The 18,468-nt window shown below is 43.4% G+C and overlaps 1 protein-coding gene across 6 annotated transcripts in view; it reads left to right on the forward strand.

The window, feature by feature from the left end:
• Positions 1–15,899, forward strand: part of rxraa (retinoid X receptor, alpha a) — an 88,141-nt gene extending 72,242 nt beyond the window's left edge. For 4 of the 6 annotated variants that reach the window (XM_026340354.1, XM_026340355.1, XM_026340358.1 and 1 more), the window contains 6 exons: positions 2,473–2,657; positions 8,768–8,897; positions 10,019–10,151; positions 11,792–11,883; positions 13,588–13,693; positions 14,935–15,899. In XM_026340354.1, the coding sequence (XP_026196139.1) occupies positions 2,473–2,657; positions 8,768–8,897; positions 10,019–10,151; positions 11,792–11,883; positions 13,588–13,693; positions 14,935–15,082 (794 nt within the window). In that variant the 3' untranslated portion in view covers positions 15,083–15,899. The remainder of the gene's footprint in view (positions 1–2,472; positions 2,658–8,767; positions 8,898–10,018; positions 10,152–11,791; positions 11,884–13,587; positions 13,694–14,934) is intronic. The other 2 variants (XM_026340356.1, XM_026340359.1) reach the window with 1 other exon arrangement.
• Positions 15,900–18,468: the final 2,569 nt, after the last annotated feature.

Here is an 18,468-nt window from a genome sequence, read left to right on the forward strand (position 1 = left end):
CGTCATTGCTTGATCACGCTGCTCTCCGACCTTTGAGAGAAACCCTGGACTGTAAATGTTAAAAAGGTTGCGGGGCGGTGCAGCTGAGCAGCTTTGAGGAATGATAAGAGCACGGATAAAACCAAAAAGAGATGCGCTGTGTGTAGGGGGGAAAAAAACATCCGAACAAAAATAGTCCGTGAGGTGTGAATTTTAACACTCCATGAGGTGTGCAGAAATATTAACACTCTCAGCAGTGCTGTTAAGCACTCTTTCACGCGTTGAACAAATCAATCACAGCCTCTCACCGTTACGGCCGCCATGGTTACAGAATATAGATATAGATTATATTTAGGGATGGACGGTAGAGACCGGAGCTGGAGATGGTTGCAGGTGTTAACCAGGTGTGCAGGTGCATGTGACAGGATGTCCGCTCTCTTTCATAAAGCTGAGTGAACAAGAAGAATACGTGTTATTTTTGGATAAATACATTCTCAACCCATTCGATTCCAGGCCAATTTGTCTTGACCTTTACTTGGCCTCCCATCCCCTGCCTTTTATTTATGTCATTGTTGGGCTCGTTGCTCCTTTTCAAGGATATTATCATTTACTGCCTTTTGCCTCACTCACAGTGCTGCCTAAGCCCTCCCCTACACCCCTGAGGGCTTTGGTTAGAGAACAAGGCAGCAGTAGCCCAAAAGGCTAAGCGAATCCACAGAAAAACAGGATTAAATGAATTTATGCTCTCCCAGTCAGGAGAGTAGAGGGAGCAGGAGGGGGGAGAATAAAGCTAACATGATTTCAGCCCTCCTCACCTCTCCCTGACTCCATCACACAAGTATTCTACCCTTGGGCTGACCTCCACCTCCAGACAGCAGTTCCTCTAAAAGTGGGGCCCCTTTCCCTCTCCTCCTCTCTGTTTCCGACCCTCCCCCCCCACCCCCCACCACCTCCCTAACATGACCATGGCATCTCTGTTTGAGGACTTGGAATAGAAACCAAAGTATGGGGAAACGTAAGAATCACCGATCATCTGTGTGTTTGAAGCAGGACACTTGCTCCAGGTCACATGATGTTGATCTTATGGATGTATGAAAAAGCGTTTATTAATCCATGTGTGGTGGACAAACTTCTAAAAAACCACAGTGCTTTTTCTGTGGTGTCTTGAATTATGTAAATTATAGTGTTTTGAAAAGACAAAACGCGCACACGTCTCTTTTCCAGCCCCACTTGAGGGTGGAGGTGCGGTTTCTCTTGCCTCGGCCGCAGTGAGCCTCGGTGTCTGCTCAGCACACAAATCGTTTCCTGTGTCTCCTCGCCAAGCCAATCAGATGACAGAACCAACACGGTTTTGCTTCAATCATTTTTTTATACAAGACATGGAAAAAAAAATTACGAGACAAAGTCTCTTATTCATTTTTGTTCAGGTTTTTTTTATTTAAGCTGTTCTGGCAACCACGCATGGCCTAACGAAGGAGTGACAGGCCCTGCATTATTTATGCTTCTATAAATGATTTGTGAATAAAAAGGAGCTGGCTGTTTGTCATTGAGCACCACAGGACAAACACATCCCTTTAATACGGACACCAAGAGGAGCTCTTCAACATTTCCACGCTGTTCCATTGTGCATAATTTAGCTCTAAAATCCTAAATATATTCCATCTGCACTGTCAGAGCAATTATTGATGATTGAACTCAAAACATGCAGGGTCATACACCATTCACTGGCTTACCAAGACACACTGACGCACTGACAGTCATGCATGCAGTTACTAAACATGGGGAGGCAAACACACAATCAGGCATGCACACATGCAGTGGCAAGAAAAAGTATGTGAACCTTTTGGATTTTCGTGGTTTTCTGCATTAATGTCTCATAAAATGTGATCTGATCTTCATCAAAGTCAAGAGTATTAACAAAAATGATGTGCCTAAAATAATAAGTGGCTTTTCTTGCCACTGTATGTTGCATGAACAGGTGTGTGTAGATACAAATGAGGGCCAGTTATTTATTTAGTTTACCACTGACATCTGCCAGTTACACATTTGTTTTCAGAATCTGCAAATTCGGGCGTTTAATCAAAGGGAAGATTCAGTGTTGAAAGCTGTTCCTCCTACTTGTACATCTGCATTGCAAAACAGAAAATACATCTTGCTCATGAAGTCATTTCATCTCTGATTCATTTGGCATGATTTATTTTTCTTTGTCGAAATAATAGAACAGTCTAACAACGTCGTTACCCTTGTGAATGTTTCTGTTGAGTCGTGCTCAGTTGCTCGAACAACACTCCAGTAAAATAGAGAAGATTGCTTAAGAAGGCATCAAAGATTGTAAAGAAGTCTAAAAGACTGGCATATGTCTGTGTATTGACCAGTTGACTGGTCTCTGAGAATTATACAGTGATACACCTCTGAATCTGTCTTTTAACGCACTCTAGACGTATCGATGTAAAATAAAACAAAACAAAAAACAGCAGTAGTGACCGGAACCAGTTTTGTTACATGCAGCCGTTCAGGAGGAGCGCCAGCGAGCGAGGGACAAAAACGAGAACGAGGTGGAGTCCACCAGCTGCGCCAACGAGGACATGCCCGTGGAGAAGATCCTGGAAGCCGAGCAGGCGGTGGAACCCAAAACCGAGACGTACATTGAGACCAACCTTGGTGCACCATCCAACTCGGTGAGTGTGTATTTTTATACATATACTGTATACTTCTGCATTTTTGTAGTAAATGAGGGACTTTGATTTAATTTTTTTTTATTGCATGTAAAAGCTTTTGAAATTTGTCACTGGGGCAATGGCAGTGTTTACAGTGGTGTTTAATTACCTGCACATTACAAGTAAATACAAGTCTATAGTATAGTGTTCTTTATTTTGTACTAATACAGGGTTATACTACAAGGCCTGCATCAATCGCTGTCAGAATCGCTGTCAAAACATGTCACACAGTGCTGCCAGTAAAACCCAGTAACACGTTTGTCAGGATTTATAGCTTATACTTCTCTGCTTTCCAGAATATATTCCTGGAGCTGACCCACCGCTGTGCACAGTTTGTTTTGAGCTTCTCTGAGCTGCAAGTTGCTCCTCACACTGAATTGTGCAGTCCAGAAACAGCAGGCCTATAAGCTAATCCAAATGTACTGTACACAGACATACTGCAGCCCACTCGCTTTTGTCATATTTCGATGTAAAATGTTTTCGAAACACTTAATTTTAGTTTCCTGTTTAATAAAACATGTTGTGTGTTTGTTGTGGAGTCTAAAGCTGACCCTGCTGCCTTTTGGTAGAGATGCTAATGAACACCAGATCCTGGATTAGTACTGTGTGTCCTCTCCTTTTTGGTCCCTTTGGAGGTGGCCGCTTGTGCTCCAGAGCTCGGGTTTACCTGTTCACCTTGTATTAGTGCCTTCAGTTGGGAGTTTTCCCGTCTACCCCCTCAGTATCAGCTGGGTGCTGAGGGCTGTCTTTAACACAGATGAGACTAAGAGTGATGAATAATGCAACAGGCAGACTGTTCCTGAAAGCATCCCACAAAGTCTCGGCTTTCTCAGGAATTACGCTGGAACACGAGAAACAGGGGAGCTGTGGAGCAGCCTACCAAAGGAGGTGGGGGAGACTGAAGGAAGGAGAGAGGCAGGGCTTCTTTTGGGATTCATCTACTTCAGGGGAGGGAAATGTCCTGTGAAGTAAAGGTAGAAATGTGAAGGCTGTTATGTGAGTAAATGGGAGCTATTTTAAGGGGCCAGATGGAAATGTAGCAGATGAGCGCTGGCATTAGGGAGAAGGAGCGGGGAGTCACGGGGGAGTGACTGGCAGCTCAGACACACTAATGCACTGAGTGTGTTTGGGCTCAGCTACGGTGGGTCTCTCGATGCCCAATGTCTGCCTAACATGAATAAGAGGAGGTTTTCTAAAGGACTACAGACGAATACTATGAACAGGCCTGGGAATTTTAGTGTTTGTCAACTGTTATTAGAATCATATCATTATCAACCTACAAAATATTCACTCAGTATAAACACTATTTTAAGATATTCTCACAATATTTATGTCTTGGACCAATTGAATGATGCAATTTTATATGCCACTTAACATACACGTGCCACAGAGTGATATAGTGTAATATGGATTTCAGCATATCAATCCTTTCCTAATTTGTTTTATCAGTTACATGGCTCCCCAACCCTTTGGTAATTGCTTCTTAGTGCAGAATCATCTCTCAAGGTTGCACAAAGTCGTGCAACATTGGTTGAATGTTGTTGAAATTTTGCTTTTGGTTTTGCATTTAAAGGATCAGGTGCACTATCTAGCAAGTGCAGACAGTTGAAATCTGAACCTTCGACTTTCAACTTGGGATGGGGTTTGATTGCATTTTACTTGACTATGAATCCAACTCTTAATCCGCTTATCAAATCTGAACCCCTAATCAAAGCTGATATAAGTAGGTAGATATTGATAAGTATTATAAATTCACTCCCATTCTGTTGAACTGTAGAACTGTAGTGCTCTCACTACATATTTTATTTCAGACATACATTAACCCTGTCCTCATTCATTAGTATAAAACACACAGTGAAAATAATGAAAAGTCTACTCAGTCATTCGGTGAATGTCGATCAAATTCGTTGCTAATACTTGTACACACTGTGTGCAGTTAACATGAAGGCAAACTCGTTGTTGTGCTGAATATGTTGTAGGGCGTAGGCAGAGATCGCGCACTCGGTTTTTACACATAGTATTTTGTTCTTTGCTGATGTCTGCAGCACCCAGAGAGGCTAAAGACGTTAAAGACTAAACAGAATACGTGAATAAAAGTCTTGATAAGGTATTTGTTGGATGGAACCAGTCACTGGAACCCATTCCTACATACAGTTTAGTACATTTTAGTACATTTGAGTGTTTTAGGCAGCACAAACAAAGCCTTATGCATCACTTTCATGCTGATGTGGCTGCAGAGTTTTCAAAAGACAACAGACCAGGCGTTCTTCATGCCCTTCATTTCCAATATTGATGCTTGTGCTCCATCAAGCGCAACTGGTCTACAACTCTCCGCTCTTGGTTGGTTGGTTAATGCCTGCTGATGTGCAACAGTGGCGGGCGCTTTGTCTGTTAGAGTACAAAATTAACAGTGGCGAGGACTAGAGTGGAACCCCTAAAACTGGAAAACAATACAACTAGAAAGGAGTAGGCGAGAAGACTTTACCTTTTTATGATTTGGGTAACTTGACCTTTTTCTGAAGTGGAGTATTGGCAGGCGATCGTCATGCAGGCTCCACAAGGACTCCCCATCTCTTCTTAGTCCCACTGCCCCCTCCTTCCCCTCCCAGCCCCCTGTTAGGACTCCATTGAGAGGCGCTGCCCCGTGCTGTAATTAATCACAGGGAACCCGGTCCATGAGCGTACACCATGAATAGGCCACCACCACAGTCTAATGGCCGGGGTTGGGCCAAGCTGAATAAAGTGTGTTTATCTCATGGTGACCTAGAACAGGAGTTAAACAGGCATTAGTAATGTGCCTTAAAGTCAGGCAAGGAGAGGTCTTCTCTTAAGGAGGAGGGGGAGACGAGATGCTATCGTTCACCAATAGTGAGGTTGTTTCTTTGCTTCTATGTGGGTCATTTATCTGTTTTACTGTCTCCGTCTACGCATTCATCTATATAAAGTTTTCCTGTACTTAAGGCAAGAAGCATTGCTGTTATTTAGATGATAAGTAGCTGATGATTCATCCCTGTGCCAACACATGGGGACAGTTTCTTTTTCTTTTTTTTTTTTTTTTTTAGTAAAAAAGTGGGACACTTGAGTAATTCATTTTCATACTGATCTGTATGAGTACCCAATTTTCTCTCTGTTGTCACGCTAGTATAGTCTGGTTCAAGCAGGATAATGAAAAATTGAAAGGGAAATCGTTCGTCTCTCCTCCTGAAGTGATGAAAATTTCATAGGACAGTATGCAAACCTGGCATTTCTCTAAGTTGCTGGGATGATCGACTGCGGCGGTGGAGCGTGCCAAGTTCTAAACCCTTTGATTTGCTCGCAGTGAAGACAAACTTACATTTTCTTCTCACTTTTTTTGTCCCAAGTGGATGTTTTTAGTTAGTTAGTTTTTGCCCTGGCTTCTTGCTGCTCGCAGCGTTCGCTCCAGTTTTTGCTTCCCATTTCCAATGATCTCCAAATTAGACGAAGGGGGGAAGCAGGTCTTACAATTGTGCTGTGAGATGTCCCCAAGTGGACTTAGATACACAATATTCTCCCCTCACAGGGTCACAGTTTGCACCTCCTGCATGGCTAGATCACAATGCTGCTCTCTGATTGAAACAGTAAGTACAGTAATGTGATGCCATCAGGAGGATAGTGGAAGCTCGTCTCCGCCGACAGAGGCAAAGAAACCGGGTCGGTGTAAACATGGCTAAGATAGTCGTACAACATTCATGAGGCCCACCATGTTTAATGACAACCCTGGGACTTGTAGTCTTGTGAGGAGAAGTGGTTCAATTGTGGCGCACACTGGAGCCCACCGCTGCGTGCTACTCAGTTTCGTCTTAGGTTTGCCCTTTGGAATGATTTTGCTCAACGTGTTTATGTATTTATTTATTTCTTTCATGGGGGAAGTGCAGCTCTCAAAAACTGTCACACTGAGCTGCAATGTCCACATCTCCCAAGAAGATCAGATGCTGAAATATTCATAAGATGCCTTGTTTTTTTCCGCCCTCCTCCTCCTCTTGCACTTTTTAAAACAGTGTAGGCTTTGTGTGTCTCGTTGAAGTTTTTCATATTTCAAATGCTCGTCTGTGATACTATTCTGCAGTCAGTGTGAGTTTCAGACCGTAGGGAGGGAACGTGCAGGAGAGGATGAGATAGTCTTTGGCCTGCGTATTATAAAAGGAGGATGTGAGTGGAGGGATGTTTTCTCCTTCATCTTGAGCTAATCTTCTCCTGAGAGCTGCAGTTGATGTCGGGATCCTCTGAGCTTTTAGCATCGATCTGTGGGATTTGGCGAAGGAAGTTGGGGAGAAGTTGCTGACTGTTTTTTGTCAGAGTGCGGGTTCACACAGGGATACTTAGAATTTAAGGATGTTTACTTGATTTCAAAATTAGGCACAAAGGCGTGTGCACAAAGCCTTTGTTTGCACACATGCATATCAAGGGTATGTACTCCTGGGATGGTGGTAAATGACTCGTTAGAGATTGACAGTATTGTTTTGGATAGATGGATTTACATTTCAGTGAGTCGTGCTCTGTGTGTGTGTGTGTGTGTGTGTGTGTGTGTGTGTGTGTGTGTGTGTGTGTGTGTGTGTGTGTGTGTGTGTGTGTGTGTGTGTGTGTGTGTGTGTGTGTTGCATTAGTATTCCACCACTGCTCATAAACTCCCTGTGGGTCAAAGAACAATGCTTCCCAGTCTAATGTATTGGGACAGTTAAGGACAGACAGTCCTTGTGTGTGGACTGGTGTTACACACAGAAGTGATGATCTTATCAGGACAACTTAGCAACTAACATAAAAAAACATTTTATAACAATCATTTTTTTCATTTCATCTCTGATCTGGAAGGTTTCTTCAGGGATAACCATGACGTGGATGACTTACAATCGCCACAGACATTTGACACTGCTTTGGATACAAAAAAAAGAAAAGAAATACTAAATCAATAAATATAATAATTGATGGACCTTAACAATTAACATAACAATTTATTTCCTGAATAAAACGGCATACGGCCTCAGAATCCTGTGTACAGTCTGTAAAAAGGTGGATTGCGCTGCTGCTACTCAAGACAACTGACAAACTATGCATCCACAGCATATGGTAAAAGTTTACAACAACTGAAGTTACACTTATGGTATTTGGGGCTTTTGAAAAGCGTACAGTCTCTCATATAACATGCATTAAAATAATAGATATGTCTGAGAGCTGTAATATCCTTCTTTAGCCTCTCTTCCAGTCCCTACGCTTACCTCTCCTCAAGGCTTAAGTAGAAGTGAAATCAATAAAGGACTGTAGCTCTCTCCTTGATTCGCCTCAGTCTTTTTATTTTATGGATGAACTAGTCTGCGTTCCTATTTTGGACACAGCGGCTTGTTTGTACCTTTTTTTTTTTTTTGCTTCTTTTTTCTTATAAATTTGACCTTCAAGACCAACAATGAATCTTTTTTTTTTTTTTTCAACTTCGATAAAAACATATCAGCTTAATACAGCTGATACACAGTCATGGATTTATTTTATTTTTATTAGAAATCTAGTTCTTATTAGTTGGATTTAGTCATACTTATATGACCTGGACTACGCTGGCATTGCTGTGAGTCATTATGAATAATCATTAAACACAAACAAATCAATAATGACTTTAGCCAGCTTTGCCTGGTCTGCTACACTCCTCAGTGTCTGTCTTGAAGTTTTACTAGAGTATCAGGAGAGGCCACTTGAGCCGCACTTAAGCTCCGCTAGCTGTCCAAAAGGCTGATTTGTGTGTCAGCTGAAAGATCCCCAAAGAAAGAGTCTGCTCGGTGAAAGCTGCTTTTTCACCTCTCTGCTCTCTGCAGGTATTTCCTCTACGAGCTGGGACAGAATCACTGTTTGTTTTGTCTTCCTACTTGTTCCTCTTCAGAGAATACTTTACACTGCATAGTACTCATGTTAGAGTGTGTGTGTGTGTAGTGACAGGTAGAACCACTTGACACCAGGCTCTCGGCCAAGTAGGAGACACAGGCCAAGACAAAATAAAATGTACTTCATCATTTAACACACTAACTATATATCTAACTTTCCACATTTGTGTCGTTTTGTCTCTGCAGCCCAACGACCCAGTGACAAATATCTGTCAGGCGGCTGACAAACAACTCTTTACGCTGGTGGAGTGGGCCAAGAGGATCCCTCACTTCTCTGAGCTGCCGCTGGATGACCAGGTCATTCTTCTACGAGCAGGTCTGTCAGAAGACGTAATGACGCTAATAAAAAAGCAGCATTTTCTTTAAAAGCAGGCTTAAATATGCAGCATAAAACCGTTTACAGTGGCATCGACTGATAAAAGGAAACCCTCTGTGTAAAACCATACTGAAAAACAGACGCTACTTGTATCTGAGTAGAACAAGCTGAGTAAAATAGACTAGCCATGAATAACCCTGTGGTTACGTGACGGAGAAGAGCGTCAGACTTCCAAGGTCAGAACATCTCGCTGGGTGCGGATGTGCCGTGTGTGGAAAAGCGAGCTAACCTCTCAGGTTCACAGAAGCAGGCGACGTAACGGAGTGAATCATCTGTCACGTCTGGTCCAATCACTAACATCACATGCAGGAAGGTCTTTTGGGGTTCTCCCAACACATTGCCCCTGTTGCCTGGCTGTCGCTTCAAATTACACCATTGTATTGTGACTCCACCTCTAGGAAAAAAAAAAAATGCTATTACACACCCATCCTTTATCCTGGAAATAAAAAAAAAAAGAATGCTGCCATCATTCTTTATCCTTCACACATAACAATGATGGAGAGACTTCAGCAAAGCAGAGAGAGACATTATTCTGGTGAGCTCGTCTCTTCTCGGCTCTCAGGTTTTCTATAAATAACTGCTTTAGTTCTGCTGTATCACAGATAAAAGCATCCCGACTCGTCTCATACCCGACTCAACTCTGGGGAGGAGAGGCGAGTGTTGCCAGGCAGAACAGTTAAAGGAGCCCTGTCACTCAAAAGGCGGCGTCTTGTGTCTTCGGTGCTCTCTGTGTCAAGCCCCTGCTTTGGCACATCAAGCCTGTTGTCTTTATTGTGATGGCAGGCGCAGTTCATCCCTTTTACACGCCTGTCTCTTCAGAAAGCATATGATTCAAACGCCTTGGTAATAACCCGGTGCCGGTGCTTGTGAAAGCTGCACGCTTTTACCGCACAGCTTAATTGATTCATTGGAATTCCCCCTTTGTTGTCAGTTTCATTTTGCTTGAATGGTGTGTGAACTTTTGTACTGGGATTTGCTTGTTTCGTTTTTTTTTCTCGTGTGTTTTGTTTGTTTTTTCATACTTTTCCCTCATTTCCTCTCTTCTTTCCTCTCCGTCTCAGGTTGGAATGAACTCCTCATTGCATCATTTTCGCACCGCTCAATAGCAGTTAAAGACGGGATCCTGTTGGCGACGGGGCTGCACGTCCACCGCAACAGCGCCCACAGCGCCGGAGTGGGAGCCATCTTTGACAGGTCCTTAATACCACTATACTTTCTTCCACTTATAAGGAATCGCGTTGAAGATAATATAGGTACAGAAATGTGAAGAGACACACACACAGGGTATAATATTCACAGGCAGACACTGCTCACACTGCAAGACAGCCACCTACATATCCCACCAATTGCTGTACATTATCACTCAACTACATTATGCTGCACTCATTTGTTAATATTTTAACAATCATTTTATTAGAATGTGGTTTATTTGTTTTTTTGCGTGACATTTCAGCTTCTTGCACTGAAACATTGCACGTAGACTGGAAGTCACGATGATGCTTCATGAAAACCAGAGCAGCACAGGAACTATTGACTGACTCCACTATATGAAATATGTACACCTGTGTGCACCAGGGGTCTCGCAGAAACACTGAGCTGCTCGGAAAAATGTCAGAAAAGGAGTCAGTCACGGCGAGGGTGGGGATGTGTGCTGCAGGAGCCGCCCCGGTGACTGTTATTGACATTTGAGGGCAGCAAGCTGTCTGACAGACTGATATCTCACACGGGTCTGCGGCATCTGCTTGGCAGCATCACGCCCACAGCTGAACTGAGATAAACAAGTTTGGAAAGTTCTAGAAAGACACAAGCGGAATACGGTGCGTTATGTTGATCATTATCACGCGTCGATTAATTACTTAGATCTGTTTTTGTTTCCACCATAACAATTGCAACTGTCTTGTAAATGTCAGACTTGAGGATTGACTGGTGCTGTCATCACCCATATCAACAACAGTGTAGCTCCTGATGTGTGTCTCTGCACTGGGACCAGCCTCCACGCTCAGCGGCTGGCGTTCACAGCCACAGGACATACCCCGTCCCTGCATTAGCTACGGCAAGCATTAAGATACAGAGAACTGATAATGTTACTTTATCTACTCCCCCTCTCTCTTCACCATACAAATGGAAAGACTGATTAAGTTAAACACTTGAGTCTTTTCTTTTCCCTTTTCTTCTTTCTTTTTTTCAGCCCTGTTGTTCCTCCTCAGAGCAAATTTAATTAGAATGAGCTAAGAGCCGCAATTGACTTTACTGCCCGTGTCCGAGGGGGAGAAAGAAACGGACTGAGAGGGAAAATAAAGCAACGTGGGGAGAGGGTGTGACCGAGTCAAAGAGGGGTGAGGAGTTCGAGCGGCTCTACACGCCGACACTCCCACCTGTGATGTCACGCGCAGACGGTGGGAGCGCTGGTGTTAGATTACAGCTTGTGTTTACTCCGCGGCTTTCCCTTTTATGAAAACCACGTATGAAATATAATTTACTCTGCAGCCCTGTAAACTTTTCCACTGATCTAACTGTGCCGATGTGGGCCGAGAGTACGCTTTGTGTGTATTGGTTTTTAAATAGATGGGAGCTGGATAGTAGTTAAAACATATTTTTAATGTCCCAGCCTGGATCTGGATAATTCACATGAAGCGTGGTGTGTCATTTACAAAAATGTACCAATTAGACTCAAATGGTTTCCTGTGATCTTAACTTTTCTGGCACTTGTTTGCTTGTCTGATATAACACAAACACAGCCCAGTAGCCAAGAAGGATTAAACAAACTTGAAATAGCATTTTCAACGATGCTGAGCCAAATCTCAAGTTTTTTTTATATATATATATTTGTGCAGGGTGCTCACAGAACTGGTGTCCAAGATGAGGGACATGCAGATGGATAAGACAGAACTGGGGTGCCTTCGAGCTATAGTCCTTTTCAACCCAGGTAACGTATCACTATGTTTGTGCTTTGATTTGCTGTTTGCTGTAAATTGCTGTAGAATAACGTCTTTTTATTTGCGTTTCAATTTCACCTTCAAACAAAACAACTGACTTGAACTCAGTGCATGATCTCACTGGTAGAAGGCAGTCGATAAAAGTCAAAAGTAACTTGATTGGCAATGATTTACATATAGGTTTCATATTTCTGAGGCTGTTTTATCCTAGCACAGCTATTAAAAAAAGATAACCAAGCTACACTCAGAAACAGATTGAAACGCTGTTGGCATATTTCCAATATGTGATTCTCCTCTCACAGCAGTACTGTGTTGTTGAACCACTTTGTGCAGCAGTGTAGTGGAGATTTGACTCAAGTTTAAAGATCTTTGTGAGCTGGAACTCTTTTTTCTAGCTGTAATTGTAAAACAAAATTCAACAGAGCCAAAGATACTAAAACGGAGATTGATTCATTAGCGATCCTCTACCTAAATATGGTACATTCAGTTTTGATTTGTAGTTTCAAACTGTCTCCTGCAGCCGGGGTTAAAGCTGTAAAATGTTTGTTGTTTTCTTACTCAAGCAGCTTTAACTCGGTTACAATCAATTCCAGTGTTAACGGCTTTTCACAGTGGGGGTTAAAACAAAAAGAAAGAAAAAAGAATCCACAAAAAAATAAACACTGCCGCAGCTTAATCTACGTCTTTGCTGCACATCAGTATTCCACATACTTGGCAAACACAACTTCAAGTGGAGTTTTATAGCTTTGAAAAGGACAATAACCAGGAGCAGAAGCAGTGCAGTCAACCATATGTTTGGTATGTAGTGAGCATATGGATAGAGAAGAGGACGACACAATTGAGAAGTCATCTGCAAATGATACCAAACTCAAACTTAATGGTTTTAAACCTCAAATCGTACAATTACACCGTAAAAGCTGATACATATTCCTCCTGCCATACTCCTGCTGTCGGTGTGTTGTTCTGTATGTAAACGTCACCCACGCTGCACCGACGTATTCAAAAGGAAATCGTCAGATTGTGTTTTTAATGGCTCCGTGCGGGAGCCTCCCTCGGCCCCTCGGGGGCCGCTGTGGATCTGTTCACCCCAAATACACTGATCCTCTGTGTTCCACAAGCCATATCCAGGCCGACTGGCCTCCGGTTCACTTCTCAGCCTGATTCCTTGTTAATTAGGGGTTCACTAGACTGGTCTCAGTGAGAAAGCAAAGGGGCTTGTGGGCAGTCGGGGAGGGGAGGGGACGCTGAGACTAAAAAGGCCCTCAGTCCTTCCTTTCCCACACTGTGTGTAGTCCCGCCATTAGCAACAAATGTTCATTCATTGTTGATCAATTGCGCAAAGCTTTGTCCATCAGAAATGTTAATCAATGACTCGTTTGTGTTGTCGGGAGCTTAAATTAGCGCGGCTTTGAAATAACAGTCCTAATTGGACTAACCCAGAATGTGGTGACACACGTCCATAATGAGGCTGCGGGGTTAAAACTCAACTTGTAAGGGGCCATGAGCGAGACATTCAGCTGTAATTTCCTCTGGTTTAGCTTTTCCCCGGCATGTGTAAGAAAAAAAAGAAAGAACAAAAAAGGAACGTAAGAGCAGCCATCACGACACAGCTTCCCCATCTCATTGTATATCAGCATAGCAGTAGAAGAGTTCAGGGTGTTTGCTTATGTTTCACTCTGCGTGTGTCTCCACAGACTCGAAGGGTCTGTCCAACCCAGGTGAAGTAGAAGCTCTGAGAGAGAAAGTCTACGCGTCTTTAGAGGCCTACTGCAAACAGAAGTACCCCGAGCAGCCTGGCAGGTATGAACACAAACCCAGACGGAACGGTGCAACATCCCCTGGTTCTGAATCTGATTTTACTTTCCTGCGTTTCCAACAGTGAACTGCATAAAGCATCCATTCCTTCTCAGCAGTAAAGAAGCTTTGAGAGCACCCCGTTATCACATAGATTTGATTGCTTAATTTGAACTAAGATGAATTTATTTCATACGAACTGATTGAACTCCTAAACTCGGTTTGCTCTTCACTTCTCCTGCTTTACAGTTTCCTCTCTGCCAGGTGTTTCGGTTCAATCGCCTGCATGTTGAATTAATCCGAAAAGAAAAGTTTAAAGATCAGGAAACAAAAACAAAAAACAAAGCAGAGCATTGATTTCCAGCTGTCATTTTCTGTATATTTTCATTTGTTTTCCATCTGTCTGCAACATACTGTCATCTCAGCAGTGGGTCAAATGGCCAATTATTTCAAAAAGTATGAGAAATAAGTTTTAGAAAGGGCTTTTTGGAAGAATATTCTTATTCTTCCAAAAAGTTAGCTTGTCCTCCAAATTGGATTCAATAATCTCTTTCAAATGGTTGTACTTGAACCAACACTGAAAACTGCATGTATAGTCCCCTCCAAAAGCGCGTCAAGCAACAAGGCCAGTTGATTTGGATTCGCTGCACACTGACAGATCATTGTGGTTTAAGACCAAAAGGTGAGAATGAGGCGAAGGGGATTTAGTATTGAGTAGATATGGTCAACAACATAGAACATAGCACTGGAAATTTTAACTCCCCTGAGGACAGTTGTTCAAACAATAACTGATCAGCTCTAAATGGTGGTTTTAGTGGGTTTAGCCTGAGAAAACTGCATTTGATGTTGAAAAGGATGAGTCAACATGAAGACCAGAGGGCTGTCTGCAGGAGAGAAGCAAGTCACTGTGAAAGTGAGAAAAGAGGGGAAAAATCCATCAGAGGCATTAAGACAAACACTGAGCACAGCCAATAAAAGAAGTTGGGATATAAAAAAAAAAACCCACTGGTATACTAAGCAACAAACGCAGACGGGGTCAACCGGGGAAAACGACACCAGCTGAGGTCAGAAGCACACTCTCACCTCTTGATTTTAAACTGAAGCGTCGTCACTGCAGAGTGGACGTACAGCACGTGTGGTGGTACTTGTGTCGTTTGAACTAAGGCCTCCTGTCTTCCTGTTAGATGTACAGTGCTGTGATGTTTTATTTGGATCTCATGTCTAATTTTGCTCTTGTGTTGTGACAGGTTTGCTAAGCTGTTGCTGCGGTTACCAGCACTGCGCTCCATCGGCCTCAAATGTCTGGAGCACTTGTTTTTCTTCAAGCTCATCGGCGACACGCCCATCGACACCTTTCTCATGGAGATGCTTGAAGCCCCGCATCAAATGACATAATGGCAAAGAGGGCTGAGCAACCCCCCGCCGCCCTCTCCTCCCCCCTCTCCCACCAAGCCTGGATCAGGAGCAGGAGTTTCTTTATGAGATCCTCGACTTTTGGATGAAGAGCGTCTCCCTTTCTCCCCCGCGTCCTCTCCTCAGCTCCCTTTGATGCGTTCCCCGAACAGTGAACATCATGTCTGTTGGCGTGTTTTATACCTTGTAAAAAAATATATATAAATAAGAAATATATAAATATATATATGTGAATCACAGGACAACACGAGCGACAACAGTGGACAGAAACGAGGACACATCATACTGAGCCATCACTTTCATCTTTGCCGTTCCTACGTCTTGACAAGCAAAAGCAGAGATGATCAGGTGTCAACACCGGCAGTTATGCTCGCAGGTATAGATATATATACATATACATATATGTATATATATGAAGAAACAGTGATGATGTCATATTTGGATACTCAGCGTTGTGATCGGGACAATCGTGGACTCAGAGGGCCTCTGGCGATCTAGACTTGGACTTGAGCCCTCTCTGTCTTTCAGGACTGAACTTACTTCAGGGAGAGACAGTGGCGGGGTTGGGGCGTGCGTATGTGTGTGTGTGTGTGTGTGTGCGTATGTGTGCGTGCGTGTGTGTGTGTGAGGGCAGGGGGGTTCTTCTTAAAGGAACTCGCCCGTTCCCGCCTGACTTGACTGAACACGTCAGGTCTTGCACTTGTTTTTTTTTTGTTTTTTCTCGAAGTGTGAGCTTTCTGGAGTTGAACTGAAGAGGCGGGTTGACAAGACTGCAAGTGCTCAAAAAAAAAAAAAAAAACCTCAGGTCTCTGCCCAATTCCAACAAATCCAGCCATGTCTTACTTTTACTAGCACTGTGCGACATCGGGGAGGACGACGCGTTCCAACGAATCAGCCCTTCGGCTCATGTAGCCGTGATAAAGAGATGTCAGAGCTCATGTACAATGTGCTCAGTCAGCTTTGTGCTGCACGAGCACCGCTGGGGGGGGGGGGGGGGGGGTGGTGTTGGGTTTGGGGGCTCTGAGAGACAACCAGCAGGCAACGGGGACAACCTTTTATCAACCAGTTTTTAAACGTTTGGCCTTCGTGGAAAACCTCACACGCGTGACCAGAACAAAGGGGGATCGCTGAGAAGTGAGCGCGCCGCCTCGTCTGTGGAGAAGCGATGACGTCATCACGCCCGGCTTTTTCATTTTTCATCCCCGCTGTGATTTCAGCACAAACCATTTACACCTCCACACTCAGAAATCCCTCTGCTGGAGGGAGGCGGGGCGAGGGGGGGGTGTTAGCTTTTCAGAACACCTCATATCTACCTGTATAGAAAGTTACAGCCATACACAGTATTGATTTCCTGTTTTCATTTTAACAACAGCACAGTTACCTCTGTTTCCATCTCTCAGACCCACAGTTGTTGACACTCATTTAACCATTTCCAGTATACGGGAGGAGTGTGTGTCGTTGCAGCGGAGCCATTGTTTGTTTGTGACTTGGCACTTAACCTCATGACAGTGGAGGCGGGTTCGTAGACGGAGAGCTGACGAGGACGTGACCGACCTCTGAGGTGGAATTGGGGCCCCCGTTGTTTTCCCCCTCAGAGGGACACGCGCACTCGCTCTCTCTGCACTTCTCTGGACAACCAAGTGTCATTCAAGTCAAACTGAAATGTTAAATATCTCTGTTTTATGTATGAATATGCTTTATGCCCATACTCTGCTTGTTTTGATTTCTCTCCTCTTCTTCTTCTTTTCCCTCTAAATGCTGTAGCTGCTGAAAAAACTATGCATTTCCAAAGATGGCAGATAGAGCGGGTGCAAATTAATACGGCTTAACAAGGTCTGAGTCCTTTAAAAAACAAGTTTTGGGAGGCGTGAGTCCACTGGAATTGTTGACTGGCGATTCGTGCACTATTCAAATGTGTGATTGTTATTCTGTACTGGTTCATTTCGCCGTGACAGATTAGAAAACCGCTCGTTTGCAAGTGTTTGATGGAACAGTGGAGTGTGGCAGGAGCCAAGGACACGTCAGGTAATCGCAGAGTGTATGATGTGAGTACAACAGAGGTAAATTCAAAGATCACCATACTCACCGCTCGTAAGCACCTTGACACTATCTGAACCTAGAAATATGACAAAAACCTGAGCACTGTGTTTTCCTCCGAGTGAAGTGTTAAGTGTGACACATCAGAAATCATCAGTCAGGGTTTAGTTATAATCTCAAACACTGCACTGAAAAACATTGATCAATTTGCCAATTAAAGATTTCAATTCTGTCAGAAATTTGACATAAATTTAAGTTAAGTTTTAGTTTGTCATGTCTCAGTTAATTTGCCTCCTGCTTTACTGTTTCCATTGTGGGATCGCTTTGACTTGAAGCTATGGATTGATAATAATAAAACTGAGATGGTCTCTGGTTGTGGAGGCACCATCAGGACGCCATGATACACAGAGCATGTGTCATGAGCTGCTCCCCAGACACCTTGTGACCTCTATCCATATGAAGAAAAAGCAAAGAGCTGGTTCAGACGCAGGCTTCTGTACTCATCAAGCAGGACATTTACTTTGTAGACAGTGAGTGAGGGTGGGGGGTGCGGGTGCGATGGCAATGTAACAACTTTGAGCTCTCTCTGGTGGAAGAGAAGCAGCACTGCAATGTTACTTGAACTTTTCTACAGCTATTTAAATGGACAGACTTTGTCACAGCGCTGTCGTTATCGCCAGCGTTGCTTTGGTTCAGACCAAACCTCGGTGTCCGTGTTTGGGGAAAATGAGAAAAGGAAGCAATAACTTGTTCAGTGCGACCTGTTGGCTTGTTGTTTTTCTTGTGAATCACCAGTTTCAGTGAGGTGGCCTGATTTATTCCAGACTATCCAGGTGGCAGTATGGACTGCCAGCTCCGGCTCAGTTTACAGTAGGTGTGTTAGGAAAATACTGAAAAAACAAAAGAGGCAAAGACAAACTCTACCCTTGTTAAACTTTTCTGTAAGACCAGGCTAGATATTATATCTTTTTTTTTTTTTTTTTTAATAGAGTGCGGATTTAAAGCAAATATCTAGCAATTCAATGTCTCCTAAATTTAAAAACGAGCATCATCCCCTTCTCCTTCGTCTGATGATGTGTCCTCCTCTTAGTTTGGTTTACACAGCGACGTAAAGCCATAACGCGGATGACGTACGAGCTCACTCCCCCCCCGCAGGAAAATGGACATAGATCTTCTTGACTACGTAAAGAAACGATCACCCACCCAGAACATGAATGCTTTATAACATAAAGCTATATTTTGTTAATATGTATATGTGTGTATATATTTATAAATATATAACGGCAGATCTGTTCCTTGAGTATTTCCGACATTGAAAGAGGGAGACAAGT

Source organism: Anabas testudineus, chromosome 22 (assembly GCF_900324465.2).
Source record: "Anabas testudineus chromosome 22, fAnaTes1.2, whole genome shotgun sequence".
NCBI classification, from domain to species: Eukaryota; Metazoa; Chordata; class Actinopteri; order Anabantiformes; family Anabantidae; genus Anabas; species Anabas testudineus.